At 34.4% G+C, this 17,231-nt stretch overlaps 2 protein-coding genes across 3 annotated transcripts; both read left to right on the top strand.

The window, feature by feature from the left end:
* Positions 1 to 5,110: 5,110 nt before the first annotated feature.
* Positions 5,111 to 5,740, top strand: LOC110717566. The gene is made up of 3 exons (XM_021896300.1): positions 5,111 to 5,152; positions 5,207 to 5,224; positions 5,315 to 5,740. Exons 1-3 carry the CDS (start codon positions 5,111 to 5,113, stop codon positions 5,738 to 5,740), a joined length of 486 nt encoding a protein of 161 aa, XP_021751992.1.
* Positions 5,741 to 5,781: 41 nt separating this feature from the next.
* On the top strand, positions 5,782 to 10,742 carry LOC110718366 (cilia- and flagella-associated protein 20-like). 2 transcript variants are annotated; one of them, XM_021897195.1, is made up of 6 exons: positions 5,789 to 6,158; positions 6,308 to 6,383; positions 6,507 to 6,538; positions 8,735 to 8,976; positions 10,126 to 10,362; positions 10,461 to 10,742. In XM_021897195.1, exons 2-6 carry the CDS (start codon positions 6,331 to 6,333, stop codon positions 10,467 to 10,469), a joined length of 573 nt encoding a protein of 190 aa, XP_021752887.1. In that variant the 5' UTR covers positions 5,789 to 6,158; positions 6,308 to 6,330; the 3' UTR covers positions 10,470 to 10,742. The 2 variants fall into 2 exon arrangements, with proteins under 2 accessions (XP_021752888.1, XP_021752887.1); XM_021897196.1 differs by lacking the exon at positions 10,461 to 10,742 and having other exon boundaries at positions 5,782 to 6,158; positions 10,126 to 10,371.
* Positions 10,743 to 17,231: the final 6,489 nt, after the last annotated feature.

Here is a 17,231-nt window from a genome sequence, read left to right as displayed (position 1 = left end):
ACATTTGACTTGAATTTTTGATTGGGGACCAACAAGACTTGATCTCTATAGAGGCATGAACTTTATGGTGTGCTTGATGATTGTTGTTTTTCTTCTAGGTTTTGAGAGGTTTTCTTTGGAGATGTTTAGTATTATGATAGGTTTTCTTTATTTTCTGATGTAGTCTCCTTGCTTCCTCTTCCTCCCAAATGAAATAGAGAGGACTCCTAGGGTTGGGGTTTAATAATGTGTATTGGGTTTTTGAGTTAGTAATCGCGAACCATTTATTATTATTAACCCTTATATTCAATTTAAATCCTCTAAATGAACCTATCAAATTGATTTAATAAAATAAATTAGGTTAATTTAATATTATTAACCCAAATTAATTAATTTAAATTATTAGTCAAATAACCCCTGAGTCCATAAATTGACTATTAACCCAAGTCCCATTTCAACTTTGACACTATTTATCTGCACCACTTTGATTAATGTTGTTGGGGTTAATAGTTGATTGAAAATTAGTGAATGTGACTATGTGAGAGGAAGTATAAATATAAAATAAATAAAGTAGTAGTGGGTTTGGGTGGGATCAATGAGAGAATAGAGATATAATATTGAGAGGAGAAATATAATATTTAAAGGTAGCTTTTTGTAAAAAAAAAAAAATTAAAAAAAAAAGTGTAACACTACGAAGTACATATTCATGTGAGAGAATTTGGTGGAAAATCCAAGGGTGGAAAGAGAAGCTCCTATCTAGACCCGAAAAGGAAATTTTGATTAAGGCGGTAGCCCAGGCGATACCAACTTATATGATGAGTATTTTCAGAATTCCGGAGACATTGATTGATGAGATTCATGCATTACTTGCTCGATTTTGGTGGGGGTCTACAGAGACTGGCCCTGCTTGGGAGAAAGCTGAAAGCTGAAAGCTGAAGCTGATTTTGACTAGCTGATTTTATTAACTGATTTGACTAACTTATTGTATTAACTGATTATATAAAAGTGTTTGGTAAATAGCTGATAGCTTAAAGGTGATTGAGTATGTGAAATGACCAATAAGATAATTGTGGGGTAGGTAGTTTAGATAGGATTTTAAATTAAATGAGGTTATAAATGTCATTTCACAATAATTAATAAATAAGCTAATTGAAAAAGCTCCTAAAATGAGCTTTTTCAAAAAGAGCTTATTTAGTGGAATAAGCTCTTTCAATAAGCTTACTACCAAACACTTGTATTAGCTTGTTTGACTAGTCAATCAGCTAAAGTTAGTCAAATAAGCTAATATATCCCCAATAAGCTTACTACCAAACAGGGCCACTGTAACACCCCAATAATTCTCTCTTAAAAACCTGTGAATAACATGAACAATTCCAAGAGAATTACTGGAGTGCTACCGCCACGTGTTCAAACGTTAAGGCTTTTTCAGAAAATAGCAGCGGAAAAACTAAAATAAATATATATAAGTTTCAAAACCAATAACCAAAACCAAATTAAATCTTACAACTTGGAACTCTTAAGGCCCTTATTCAAAACTGAAACCAATATAAATAGTATAAAAGCAAAGTTGAGTTTAAATAACTTTAAAATGTAAATAGTAAATAAAATAAGAAAGTAACCAACTCTCCACTCAAGATCCCACCATCTAGAAATAGATGTTGCATGTGTAAGAACATGTGGTTAATCTGCTCCCCAATATTACAAGTGTAAAAATTGAATCGTCACAGGGTCATTGAAAGGCGAAGGCCATGACCAAAGAAAGACACACGTACACAAAAGCACGCAATCGGCAAAGCAGAGTACATACAAGCTGCGAAATAAATTAAGAAAATACCGAACATGCTACTAATAATCAAGCATAAGCATCATTAAATACAGACTCAACACATGACTCAATTATCAAATTTATTAAGACCTCACTAGTTGATATTAACTAACTCATTTATTTATTTCATTGGATTTAGCAATAGACAAGGTTGTCCAACCCATGTTCCATTTGGAACATCAATAAAAGAAAAACCTCATGCCTCCTTTTGGAAACATCAATAAACATCCAACGACCACGGGCGCGACTCCGTGACCGTAGTTATTAGTATGATCAGATCTCACCTAACTCCTAGTTTTACAAAAATAATATTTGAAATGGGAGACTCGTAGATCAGACGGTCTCGATAAAAGTACACGGCTAATACCCCATGTACCCCAACCCCTGATTGTCATTACTCCAGATGTGCACCAATTCAGAGTTTTATTGCTCATCCATCTTGTACATATACTTTACGTGATTTACAGGTTTAGACTTGGTGATGACTCATATACATTACAATACAACCATTCCAAACACAATTCAATCAAACAAAGCAATTTCCCAATTTAAATTCTTGATTTATTAGTGACAAACAACATTTATTATTTCTTCTTTTACTACCTCGGTGTATAAACACCTTGAGTGCATAAAGGCACCCCAAAACCATAACCTCGTCTTATAAGACTTGAATTCCTCCTTTACTCATCATGTTTGCATAATCATGAATGAGTAATAATTTAATCTTTACACCAATCACATACCTTTGCCTCTAAGCGCACCTTGCATAATTAGAGCACAAATAATACTTGCATTATAAACTAGTGCACATCATTTGAAATTCACAATGTATAACAAAACAATTTAACCTAGTCAATCCTATACATGATACTAAGTTCTCGATCCGTCCTTAAACATGCACCTACAAGCAAGGTTTCGTAACTTGTACGTACCTTATGTAAACAATCCGGTTCGTCACTTTAAAACTAGAAGTCGCCTTCTACAAAGTCCTCTCCTAAACCAAAGAATTAGAAATAAATCAATACCCAAGCAAATAAATTTACAGCAATACTAATAAACTACTTTAAAACCTCTTAAATCATCAAAATAAAGCCTTTAAATTGTCCCCAATAGTCAAAGTTAATAATATAACATCCCAACTATAAGTTTATATGTTACAATTATGAAAATATAGTGTTTAATATCAAATTACAGCAACTTTAAAGTAAGTAAATCAATCTGAAAATTTGGTTTAAGTATATAAAATAACCGCATAAGCATAATTACTTGAAATAATCATTATATAGCAAGTTAGTGTGTTAAAAACCCAAAAATATATCAATTCAATGCAATTAGAGGCTTCAAAATAAAAAGTATGAAATCTGAAAATTATTTTTAAGGTTAGAATTTAAAGTTCAAAGCTTTTTTAATCATAAAATACCCACAATAATTATTTTGTAGGCTTAGAAGCATAAAAACATGAAATTAACATAACTTGCTCATAAAAATCGAAACTTTAATAATCTGAAAATTTATATATGATCAAAATAATTATACTTTAACAAAGTTTAAACATAGTATAATAAGATAACTTGATTAGCACGTTTTCAAACCCTAAAACATAAAAAAATAAATAATAAATAAATAAAAAAAAATCAATGTTTAAACCCTAAATTATACAACATATATAATCTGAAATTTTATATAATAATTTAAACATGCTAAAACTCATAAATTTGTAATCTTTTAAGATGTCTGGAATCTCTAAGGCCCCTTCTTGCCATATGAGCTTCGGAATCTTTGGCGGCGCGGTGGGCTGACTACCCGCACGCGTCGTTCCTTAAGGTCCTATCGTTATAGCGCATGCGCGAATTGATTTACTATTGAGTGCAACCCTGTAACTATGGGTAGTTCAGATGCGCTTAAAGTCTGTCTCCCAGGCCAGGGCAGGTAAACTAACAAACATAGAGGGTCGGAGTAGCTTTTCCACTAAGTAGAGCCCTTATTCATGTTGGGCTAACCCCATAGCCTTCTTCCTCCACGTACATGCATGATCCACTTCCTGATGTCAAATTCCAAAAACCAGCGAGAGGTTCCCCACTCTTCTTTGATCCGTCTTAGGGCCGAAGGCGATGGATAAAAAGAAGTGGAAGAAAGATGTGCGATTTTTTATAAATTAAACATACTATCAAAGCCTAATAACAATAATTTAGAATTGAAATCAAATAAAAATTGAAGCTTTTCATCAAAATAAAAAAATAAAATAAGAGAAACACAAGAGGAAGAAAGATAGAGAAGGGGGGCGAACTGGTGGCTGGAGACGCCGGTGCAGCAGGGTGGCGCGGCGGTGGTCCGAGTGGTGGTGCGGTGGCTAGGCTTCTTTCTCTCTTTTTTTTTTCCCGTGAGAATTGAGGGAGGAGAAGAAGTTGTGGGTTTGGTTTTGTTTTTTGTTTTTTTTTTTCAATTTCACGTGAAAGAGAGGAAGAGAGGTGAGGGTTTTGTATTTTTGTTTGGGCTTGAGTAGAATTTAAGCACTGGACTACTAACTTAAAAAGATTTATGATTTAAATTAAAACTTAATAATTAATCTTATTACTTTTACATCAAAATAATTCATACTATGGGGGATTACAGAGATTACGAAGAAAATGCATTGGCACAGTTGGGACTCTTTGTGTAAAACCAAAATCGATGGGGGGTTTGAGATTTAGAGATCTCTAAATGTTTAATCAAGCCCTCCTAGCTAAACAAATGTGGAGACTCTACAACAACCCAAATCCGTTACTCCATGCAATACTCAAGGCCCCATACTTCAAAAATAGCTCAATTTTGGAGGCTTACTGTGGTCATGACCCATCATACTCATGGAGGAGCTTATGGGGCAACAAGGCTCTGCTTTTGGATGGTCTTAGTTGGAGGTTAGGGAATGGAAGGGATATTATGGTGTGGCTTGACTCTTGGATCCCTGGAAATGTGATTCCTACTCATGACACCAATTTCGACCCAGAGCTACGAGTTGTTGATTTAATTGATCAACAATGTGGTGAATGGAAGATGGAGGTGCTGCAACAATTTTTCCCAGAAGAGGTATGCAACCACATTATGCAAATCCCTTTAGCTCTGAATCTGCCAAATGATTCTAAGTTCTGGTGGCCTGCAAAACATGGTGCTTTTTCTGCGAGAACAGCCTACTGGCTAGGAAAATTAGGGGCTGCCCAGATGAGGAATGATACATGAAGCTCAAATGATATTGTTTGGCATCTTATGTGGGGTATTGATGGTCCTCCAAAGTTGTGCCACTTTACTTGGTCTGCTTGGCTGTAAAACATGAACTCCACAGAAGACACATTGCCTCTGATGCGATTTGTGGTGGGTGTGGGTTAGAGGTGGAATGAATGCTCATGCTCTTTTTCGAATGTGCAGAAATACAACAGTCAGCAGGTATGGGTGGTTAATGACCTTGCCACAATTATTGCAGAATCCCCTCGTCAAGTTCCTTTCACATAATGGTTACTTTGGATGGCTGAAAAGGTCGACAAAGGGAAGCTCATGAATGTATTGACTATTGCGTGGGCCATTTGGTTTTGCAAAAACAAACGTGTACTTGATAATGCCTCACTTGATGTTAATTTTGATTCTGTTGGATTTATTAGAATGGTGCATGATTACAAGTTGCATACATCCAAAGTCTTTAAACCTTTAGGCTGTCCTGCTGCTGTTAGCAAGTGGGTTCGGCCTCCTCAGGGTGTTGTAAAAATAAATGCCGATGCACACATAGGTGATGGAACTTCTGGGGGTTTGGGGGTGGTGACGAGGGACTGGAATGGCACTATGCTGTGGGTTGCTGTCAAGAGGACTGTTATGAACCTGAACATTGAAGTACCTGAAACAGCAGCGGTTCGTTATGGCTGCCAATTGGCTTTACGTTTGGGTATTGACAGGTATGGCTCGAAGTGATGCGGTGAATGTGGTCAACAAGGTGCGACAACCCGTGGATGGATGCTCCCCACTTTGCTTGATTTATGATGATATTGTTCGGCTTAGTAAATCTTTTCATGTGTTTAGCTTGTCTCATGTACATAGAGCAGGTACTACGGTGGCCCATCTCGTAGCTAGGTGGGATTTTCGTAATTGTGCTGAATTAGTTTGTATGAGCAACTTTCCGCAATGCATTATAACCTTAGCGGACCTTGTGATTTAATATAATCCTCCTAATGTTTTCCCTAAAAAAAAATAAAAAAAAAGTACATATTCATGTAGGGAGTACTGGTTTCTAACAACTCCCCAAATAAACCCAGAATCCCTCGTCATTTTGAGAGTTTTCCCACTCCGGTTGCTTATTCTCTCTCATCTGTTCTCCAACCGCTACGATAAGGTACAACGATCAAATTAGGGTTTCATACTTCTCACAATCGTTTGATTATCGTTCCAGTAATTTTAATTTAATTAGCTAAAAACTATTTCCTTTTTCATATGAATTTAATTTTAATATTGTCTTGAATTGTATTTTTGTCGTAATTTCAGCTTCAATTTGGTGAAACTCAGCAATGTTTAAGAATACTTTCCAATCGGGATTTCTATCCATTTTATACAGCCTTGGGTATGCTATATTTTCATTATTTTCAATTGAATTTTATTATTTTTTTGCTTTTATTTGTGTATAAGTATATACAAGTATATTTTTGGGTTTTCTTATACATTATTTAATTTGTATATTGTTCAGGAGCAAGCCTTTGCAAATATGGGATAAAGAAGGTAATTATTTTTTTAATTTTTTGTTTTTTGAAGTATTGAGATTTAGTTTAGAAGTATAAGAGGGAGATTTGGTATGTTTATATTGTTCTTGATTATGCTATAAGCAGTATGTTTGTGTTATTTTTAATTGTTGGGAAATGATAACTATTAAGTGAAACCAATATGTAGCTTTAGTTTTTTTGTATGATGATGCATTGATGCCTACTTTGCTGTTACCTAATTGCCCAATTTGAGAATCTCGAATCTTGAATCTCGATTAGGTTTTACCGATGTTGTAATGTGGTATCTGGCTTTTTATGTCAAAGGTGTTGGTATTCTTGTCTTCTTGATATACCATGGAAAACAGGATTGTGTTTGTATCGAAACGATATTTTTACTGTGTATTAAAATTATATAACCAAAGGTAAAAAGCTAAAAAGTTGCTTCAGATTGTTGTTTCATCTTCATTGATGGTGATTATAGCTCCTTTAGTTTTTGCCAATGTACATAGATTATCTTACTTAGCCTTATTCATTAGTGTATATATTATGGGACTGGCAAGTGTGGCTACTCGAAAGGCCATTATCTATGTTGGAGCTCTGCTTCTTATGCAGTTTTATTGGTTGTCTTTGAGCTCTTTATTGGGCGCAACTAGCTGTGTTAGGCAAACAATTCACTAATCTTCCCCTCTTTACTGTTCATCCTTATGTTGTTATTTGATGGTGTGAAGTGTCAGAAGATGTTTGGTAGAGGGGCTGAGATGAGGGTACCATCTTTTTCCCTATTAATCAAGACTCTTTCTTGTGTGCTATATGACGCATGGTTATCAGGAGCTTATAGAGCAAATGTTATACCTTGGCACCTTATTAAGGACTCATAGGCTCATACACTATGCATAACATACATAAATACATCAAGGGCATACACTTAGCTGTCCTAGGCTTGAGTTATTACAGGATAGATTAATTTATCTTCCTTTCCTCGCTGCAATCTCAGATTTTCGTCGGCGGTTTATAATTCTGTCCCTAGATGATGTTAATTACTGTATTGAATCATGTCAGAGGTTAAATACTTATTTTGTCCTCTTTGTATGTTCAATGTTTCCTGTGAAAATTATACTCCTTATCCAAAATAATGTTTCTGATGACCCAAGTCTTATAGCTTATATGCTACGAGCCTCAACATTAATGACATGGTTTGTTTAGTTTTGTTTCACTATGTAGGTGTATCATGGTTCTTTAAAATAAATGGGAAAAAATGTAGGTATTATGTGTCTGAAATAATATATGTATATTCATGCTTTCTGGTTAATGGAATCTGCTTTATGTTCCCTGTTTCTATTGCTTTGATTGGGCCTTTGCTTGAAATCCGATTAAGCATCAGCGTTCTATATTGTTTACTTTCTGCTCTTATGTGCTTCATGAATTTTCAATGTAATTTTATAGACCATGAATGGGTGAGCTATCTGTCTCAAAAAAAGGATGAAAACTTTTAAATGGAGTATATTATTGAAAAATTCATCTGGAGTAAAATCAATAAGGCTGTCCATTGTTTGCAGCTACATGGTACTCAATCTTATATCTATGCTGCATTGCATTTTGTTGTTTCTGAAAGTTTTTCTGCTTTTATAGTACTTCTGTTAATATTTACACTATCCTTTTACATTTGTTCCAATTTAATTGTCATATTTTCTTTTATGGCATGAACTACTAATATTTTATTACCTCTCTCTTTCCGCTACCACAATTTAGGGTCCCACACCCTTTCACATTTTATCAAAAAATTCTTCTGCCAGCCTTTTATAACTTATCAGTTACCACATAAACCCTGTCCGTGTGATGATTAAATTGAGGATGGAGGGAGTAAAGATTCGTTTTTTATCACTTCATTCCTTCCCAGTAACAAGTGAACATGTATTCTCTCCCCCCCAAATTACTAGTCACATTTTCTTATTTGGGGTAACCCAATTTACTTCCCCCATTTCTTGGGTCCCATACACACCTATTATTTCTCTTTATCTTTGTATATGCATAAAATCCCTGCATATGACTATGAGGGAAGTAAATTGGGATGGGAGGAGTAGTTAATCTAAGCACAGATTTGAACAACTTTACACAATAGAGATAGTGATGCCCTATTGCTCTATAATGACACCCTTCTACCATTGAAGGTGGCTGAAGAAAGTTTCTCACAGGTTTTGAATGTGACTAATTGCAGTTTCTAATGGCCATATCAAGCGTCCGAAGGATGATGATATTCAGTCAAATGTCCTTGAGATCGTGGGATCAAACATACAGTCGACATATATTACATGTCCTGTAGATCCAGCTGCAACACTTGGTATAAAATTGCCATTCTTAGTTATCATTGTGAAGAATTTAAAGAAATACTTCACCTTCGAGATTCAAATCCTTGATGATAAGAACGTGAGGCGTCGGTTTCGTGCTTCAAATTATCAAGTCTGTAAGTCTATCAAATTATTTTATTGTCTTGTATTCATTTGTCGACTATGTTCAAATTATGTTTTTCTTATGATTGTTCATCTTACTGGAAATAATAGCTCCTTGTTGGATTCTACTTAATGAGTGATATAGTTTGACACTTCAATTTGTATGTGGGGAAGATGCAACTTTTTCCTGTTGTGAAGCCATCAGAGACATGGATTCATTATGAATTTATGATACTAATAGGATGCCAATTTGATTTTCTGATATGCATGCAACTCCAGACCAAATGATTTCAATGTATCTCTATGTAAGAATGTAAAAAATCTTCCCACTTTACCATGTCAAGGCTAAAAGTTATTTAAAAGAAGTGTGCCTTTTGAAAACAAGACATGACAGTTTTATTGGTATGACAAATTATTTCCTGGAAAAAAAAAAAACGGTGTACTGTAATAAAATAAAAAAATAAAAATAGAATTGTTCTCTGTGCTTGGTTGGTCCACCCTTTTTGTTAAATTAGGAGTAAGGCTTCCAGCATTCCAGCCCTCTATTATTACCTCATTGGGAATCTTTTTAGGGGCGTGAGGATAAGGTTGACGACGTTGATAGAGCACACTGTGAGCATTCAATATTTTTGCAATTATTTACTTTGTTACTTCCTCTGTTTCTGAAAGTTTGCTTCAGTTACCATATACTCTTGGTTTTAGAGAAGTTTAGAAAATGTGAGTGGGTGTAAGAATCGGTTAATAAGGTAAGAGAGATGGAATAAAAGGGTGGGCGGGCGGGCGGGGTGAATAAATGTAAGAGAGTGTGGAGGAGTAATATTATGGGGTAATTGGACAAGATGGTATATGGAGCTGCCAAATAAAAATAAGCTAAAAGTGAGCACAACACCTAAATTAGAAATTGAGTCTATTAAAGGGAGTGTATCAAACTTTATTTGCCGGCAGTTCAGAGAAAATTGTCCACTGCATCTTTTCAATATTTGAAATTAATTTTTTAGTGACCTGAAGACAGCGTTGCTATAACTTGTTCCGTACCTCTGATCACGTTGTTGGCTTTTGCAATACATTTATTGTGTTTTCTTCCGACTGACGTCTCACTTCCTTTGTCCTTGATCTCTAGGTAGTACTAATCATTGACTGTTTTTTTGTAATAATGCAGTCACTGACTCGAGTGAAGCCTTACATATGCACCATGCCTCTGAAGTTGGATGAAGGATGGAATCAAATCCAGTTAAATCTTGCTGATTTTACCAAACGAGCATATGGAACCAACTATGTAGAGACACTGCGGGTTCAAGTCCATGCAAACTGTCGCCTGAGGCGGATTTATTTCTCGGACCGCCTTTATTCAGAAGAAGAACTTCCTCCAGAGTTCAAGCTGTATCTCCCCATGCAGGCAAGTTGAATTAACATTACATACAAGTATGCAGAGCTGTGCTTAAATTTACCTATCACCCTTCGCTCTGAAAAACTAAATACTCCTGTAATTTGCAGAAATCATAAATGGGTGAGGAGCTGAAGCGCTATGCCTTTGACCGGCCTGGATGTTGATAGATTTACAAAATTTAGTCTCCTACCCCATGTAAAAGCCGTAATAGTTGTTTAATCCTTGTTTAGCTGGGTAGACTTTGCAGAAAATTACCATCATAAGTAGACTTTGTTCTTACTATGTTTGATTATATGATATACTTCTGTCCTCCAAATTTTTACTGTATCATCTCATATTCTGTATGATTAAAACGCCTTACTTTTAATTACATTTACCTTTTTGTCAACTAATTCAGATCCGGCCTGAACCGGGTCTTGAGTAGGATAAAGCTCTCTCAACAAATGTTGCTCTATATGTCCAGATTCTATTATAAGACCTCTTTTACTTCATCCAGACATGCGGTGGCCTTAATAATGAGTTTTTTTTTAGAAAGTGCTCGTTATCCGTGTCCTGACACATTCCCCTGCCCCTCGAGGCAGAGCAGGAGGTGGCGCTGCAGAAAAAGTACTGAATGATATCAGGGTCTGATGCTGCAACTGCTATCATTCATTCATTCAGTACTTTTCTGCAGCACTTATTTTAATCTCCCAAGGCAGATGGTTCAGATTCAGATTGCCACGTTTCCTGAAGCCACTGTCTAAGCGCCAATTGCTAACACACTCGTGTCTACAAAGTACTGACTATGCTGCTGTTTCATTTTATTCTGCGTGTTGCAGTGTTGATGTGCGACACTACGACGTGTGTTCTTAAGACATTGCTCACTTTCTACGTTTATTCGAAGAGGTGCCGTCATGGTTCTTATTATTCTAATCAGCTGCCTTAACTTCCCTCTTTTTAATATTCATAGGAAGTGTACACTTTCCCCTCAAAAAAAAAAAAAAAAAAAAAAGGAAGTGTACACTTTAATACACTATGAATAGTTTCTCGATCCATAGTGTTTGTTCCTTATCTCTACTTTCGTCTTTTTAAGAGTTGTATTGAGTTGATAGGTAATTTAGATCTTTACTACAGGATGTAACACTTTACAATTAGAGAAATTATCAACATTATACTTGCTAAATAGGTAGAGTCTATTAACTAAAAAGAAATCGAGGCAATACTTGAGGTCTAAGGGAGTAATGTATGTAGGGGTGTTCGCGGTGCGGTTTGGTGCGGTTTGGATCATAAACCCACCAAACCGCAAAAGTGTGGTTTGTAATTTTTTCAAACCGCACCAAACCGCACTTTTAAAAAAACTGCACCAAATGCGGTTTGGTGCGGTGCGGTTTGCGGTTTAATCGTATTTTATTAAAATTGTAATTATTCTTTTTAAAACAAAACTTTTATTTTATAACTCTTTTTATTAACCTTTAATTAACTAATAGTAAAAAATTAGCTCATATATTTTAGTTCTTTTATATAATTTTAATGAAAATATAGTATAAAAATCGCAAACCGCACTTGCGGTGCAATTGGAAACCGCACCAAACCGCAAACCGCGGTTTGATCATTTTAAAAAACCACACCGCAATTTTCAAACCGCAAATCGCACCAAACCGTAAAATTGCGTTTTGGTTTGCGGTTTGGTGCGATCTAAACCGCACTTTGTACAGCCCTAAATGTATGTGTTGTACTAAAAATGTTTTTTTTTTTTTGGCAATATCTAGTTTTTACAAAGAAATAAATGAAAAACGAATAAAGCTGCACAAATAAGGTAAATTTATGTAAGTATAAAGTTGGGCAAATAGGACAATAATCTACTAGTGCTTGGATTAGATGGCAAGGAAGTTGTTGTAGCTTAACCAAAATTTTGGGTTTGAGACTTGGGAATACAACACTATTAGGAGAGTTTTCCCTTAATTAGGGATTGACTCGGCTTGAGTCCGAATTAGTTAAAGTTTACTAGATTCCAGATTATCAAGTGCAACTTGTAACAAAAACACTTTTTTTTTTCAAAGTTTTTGCTTCCAAAGTGATAGAAAACCAAGGAGGAAATTCAAGTTACTCAATTTGAGTAACATGAATTGTTACTCAAAGGGCATGCTGGTAATTTCGTCAGGTGGGATTAGTAAGGGCAAAATAGAGAAATTTTTTTATTTACATGTTAATTTTGGGTGGGGTTAGTAAACAGAGGCTTTGCGGTGTTTAGAAGATGCGATTTTCAATAGAGCTCACAACCAAGGTTCATCAATGGGGAAATTTAGTGGAAGAAGACAACACCCCTACGATTTGGGGTTAACATTTTCATTCTATTCTCCAATTGTTCTTAGTGCTTTCGTATAATTTAGCGGAAAATCCGCCGAAAATGGTTGTGGGGGAAGAAGATAATGATGGCGATCTGGTGACTTAGGCTTGTTGTTACCATTCACCTGCTAATTCGTACACCGTCGCTCGTGGTTACCCTTCTAGCTAAAGATTCGTCTTCGATGTTGTTTTCGCCTGACCATGATGGCGACTCCGTTGCTTTGTTGGGCTTCTTGGTGAACCTTTCACGCAGAATCGTAGATCGTTGCTTTGCCGGTCGTGGTTCTCCTCTTTCTTTCGATTAATCAGAGATCGTGGTTGCTTAGTTGGGCTTCTCGGTGAACTTTTGCTTTTTCTCTCCTGGACGACTAGTAAACCCAGTGCTAAACTCCGTCAACAAACCGTTAGCATTAGAATATTATTAATCGCGTTTTTCAAGGCAAATATTTACCACATTACCATTTGAGTAACAACCTTTGTTAGTCATTATGAGTAACCCAGGCCAACTCAAACCAAGTGAATTGCGAGTAATATATTTACACTTAAACTTCTGTAAATTCCCATAATAATAAACTAATAAGTAGACATTAAATTTTTTAAATTTTTTTTAAGGTAAGATACAAGATGTAGATTATGAATTTCTTCTTGTCAAAATGGTGGTGTAACACCTTTAAAAAAAGTTTTTTTTTTCAACTATTTAATCCAAAGTTTATTTATTTATTTATTGTGTGTTTAAAATACATTATATAATACCATTGGTGTTTTACAAAAATTACACTATCTTTAATGACTACAAGCTGAATAAATTTGGTTAATTATGCTCTGAAATCACCCACGGGTAGGGGTGTTCATAAATCGGTTCGGACCAAAAAATGGACCGGACCGAATTAATCGGTCCGGTCTTCGGTTCTGGAAACTTATTTTTCCGATCCGGTCCAAAACCCTATAAAATTCGGTCTTGGACGGGACCGATTTTTTTTATTAAAAATACGTGTGAGTCCTTAAATAATTGTTAAGATTATCTTTTATAAGGTTAGAAAACTTTAAATTTATAAGCTTTTTTGTACTAAATATACCAAAAAAACGTTAAAGTGTGGATTTCCTTTACTTTTTTCGAGTTTTCCATAAAATTATTAAAAAATTCTTAAATCGGTCCAAAACGGTCCGGTCCAGGTTTTGGACCGATTCTTTCGGTCCGGTTCGAGTTTGGTCTTAGCTTAATCGGTCCGATTTTCGCTTCTTAAAATTCTACTTTTCGGTCTTCGATTCGATGTGGTCTAATCCGGTTTAGACCGATGAATGACCCTACCCACGAGTCTTACATTTTTTTATATAAGGATTTAAAATATATATACATCCACGTGTCATCTAATTATAAAAATGAACTTTATTTGTACATGTCACACTTGTACTCGTAATATCCTCTAATATCCTTAGACAATAGTCTATTATTTAAAAGTTCAGCATCTACTTTTTTTTGAATAGCATTGCTTGAAATTTAAAAAAAGAAAAAGAAAACAAAGCATATCTAGAATGACTGTATGAGAGTTTTTCAAAAAAAAAAGAATGACTGTATGAGAGCATCAATTATCAACCTCAAGTACTCGCTTAGTGGGTCCCTATCCACACAACGTCCACCACAAATTTGATTTGGTTGTCCCAGCTGTTGCCTGTTTGTAGGAGCCTTTTTTTTTTAAATTAATTTTATTTTTAAATTTTAGATTATTTATTTCTTAATTTAAATTAAGTAATTGGGCCATGCTTGCCTTTGAGTTTGAGCTCCTCTTTTGACTTTCAAGTCAAGTACCATTATTTTTGCTTATAGCTTATTTAATTAATTATAAGATCAATTTTTTAATCAAAGGGCATGTCTCCTTAAAACAAAAGGACTATAACTATTAATTTGTGTACTAAATATCTAAGCTTAAGAAAAGTGATCTATATGTGATGTCTACAATCAACCATCATATGCAGCTAATGCAAGAGTGCAATCATACTTACGAATTACGATTAGGTAGTATATGGATTAAGGAGTCATTAATTCACTACGATATGTATGAGACCAAGAGCTTTTTACATTTACATTAAATTTTCTCAAAGATTTGACCAAATACTAGAAAACGATAAGAGAAGTACATTATTTGACAGTCCCTTCATATTTATTTTCATAATTGCAATATTTCGATTTAAAAACTTACAACGAGCTACTTAATAAACGTATATTGATAAAGAATTTGATTTACTTTTTAACCCTTTGAATACTTTCAAACTATTTTTAAATTTCATATACCTCAAACAAATCAAACTTTGATTATAAATTCAACCCACATTTTTTTATCTTTGACTTTTTTTTAAGTCTTTCCAATCCTCTTTCACACACACTAACCATTTTGGGATTAAACTAAAAGCAAGCATATTCCTTAATCCTTATGACTGTATTAAGGAGAGATACAAATAACAACCTAGTACTTGTTGATTGGGTCCCACAAACCAAGGTGAACCACAAATTTGATTATGTAGGACCCATTTATGACACGTGTACCAATAGATTTTCAATATTTGATGAGAAGCTTTCTCAACCACAAATATGATTTGGTTTGTTTATTGTATTTTTCCTGTCATTTTATTGGCTTCTCTCACCCACAAATTTTTTCTGACCAACAAATACAACTTGCCTTCTTTCTGCCCTTTTTCTTCTTCCTTCTTATATCTTCCCTCGTTTTCTCTAGTTTTTTTTTGCTTACTTATACAAATTTCAAAGGGTTTTATATTTTATCTCAAAAATTCTAACTTGGGTTTTTCATATTTTATTGATAAATTTAAGTTGTTGGTTCTTCAATCTCTACTTGAATCTTCTTCATTTGGGTGATTTTCTTTGATTACTCTTTTAAAAGGTAAGATTTCTTTCACTTTTTTTTTTGTTTGTTTGTTGATTTGGTTTTATTGTTTATTTGTTGTTGATTGTTTGTAAAGATGATTTGGATGGAATGAGTTAAAAATAATTCGATTAATTTTGGTTCATGTAGTCAATCTCTGTTCATTTGGGATTGATGTTCTTCATTAATTTGATTTTAATTAAATGTCATTTGTTGCTAATTGTTTGTTAAAATGATTTAGGAGATAAATATTTGGTTCATGTAGTCGACCCCGCCCTCTGTTGGGATTGAGTGTTCAATTTTAATTGTTGTGAATTGTCAGTTAAAAAATGATTTTGATAGGATGATTTGATGTTCTAAAAATTTTCTGGTTAGATTATATGTTAAATGGGTTTAAGAAATTATTTCAGCTGATGTTCTAGTTTAGAGAAGAGTGAAGAAAGATTATATTAACCCATCAATTGATTTCTGTGATGAATCTGGATTTTGAAGGTTAATTCAATGAATTTAACATAATCTAATCACAGTCAAGTTCAAATCACCAAGTTTAATTCAATTTTCTTGTTCACCTCAAATTTCAGTATTTAGCTTAACTTAATGACAAGTGTTAAGTCTAATTTCTACAAATGGCAAATTTGAATGAACATGATAAATTTAATTTTCTGGGTTTTTAATTTCTGAATCTGTTGAAAAAAAATTGATTTGTTCCTCTGTTTTGAATGATTTTCAAATAGCAATATAAACATACATACATACAGTCAATCAGCCATACACCCAGACCATTAATAAAATACGCGTTGAAACAAATCTAACAAAATTCGATATGATAATGTTTTTTCTCATTTAAATATATTTTTAAAGCATTTATCTGACTGTCTTCGATTTCAAGAACTAGTAATTATTGTTTCTGTATCATAAATTTCTCCAATGAGTCAATGAGAAGTCAGCTCAATTTTATCAGCTCAGTAATCTGCTTAAAACCTTCTTTTTTTTTTTTTTTTTTTTTTTTTTTTTTTTTTTGATTTTTTACAATATACTCTCAATGTTAAACTCAGATTATGATTGGTTAAAAAAAATAACTTCCTGCTAATTCAGAGCTGGATCTGAAAAAAAAAATAAAGCACTCCTCTGATTTACTTACTATGAGTTGTTCAACCCCTATTTCCGAATTCAAAACTTTTAAGTTTGACGGGGCAAATAAAATGAGACGGATGGAGTATTAGAACACCTCAGTTTTGCCCGACATTTCACGTGTTATGTTTTTATAATAGAAGGGGGAGAGGGGACCAAATCCATCTTCACTTTTAATATAGCTTAGAGTAAAAGCTTGAATGAATTAGGGAGGAGGAAAAAAATGTGTGCAGTAGGAAATCCTAGACAGTTGAATCGGTGGCGGTGGCGGTGACGGTGAAGATAAGGTATGAGGGCTGAAAGAAAGCGGCACATGATATTCTAATTGTATTTTACCAAAAATGGCTTGAAGCTTGGGCTATATGCAATGATGCAGACTGCAGACTCACTGCTTCTCTCTTTTTTCTAAACAATTTAATAACTTTCTTCTCTCTTTATAAGTGGGCAGTATGTTAGGAATACCTAGAACAATCTAATTGTACTTGGGTAAAGTAAGGAATTTTTTCGGGCACCTCAAAATAATATCCGTGATTGTGTTACTTTTAA

Source organism: Chenopodium quinoa, unplaced genomic scaffold, assembly GCF_001683475.1.
Source record: "Chenopodium quinoa cultivar QQ74 unplaced genomic scaffold, ASM168347v1, whole genome shotgun sequence".
Taxonomy (NCBI): Eukaryota; Viridiplantae; Streptophyta; class Magnoliopsida; order Caryophyllales; family Amaranthaceae; genus Chenopodium; species Chenopodium quinoa.
Note: the sequence above shows the minus strand (reverse complement) of the source record. Positions and strands in the feature narration are given on the sequence as shown.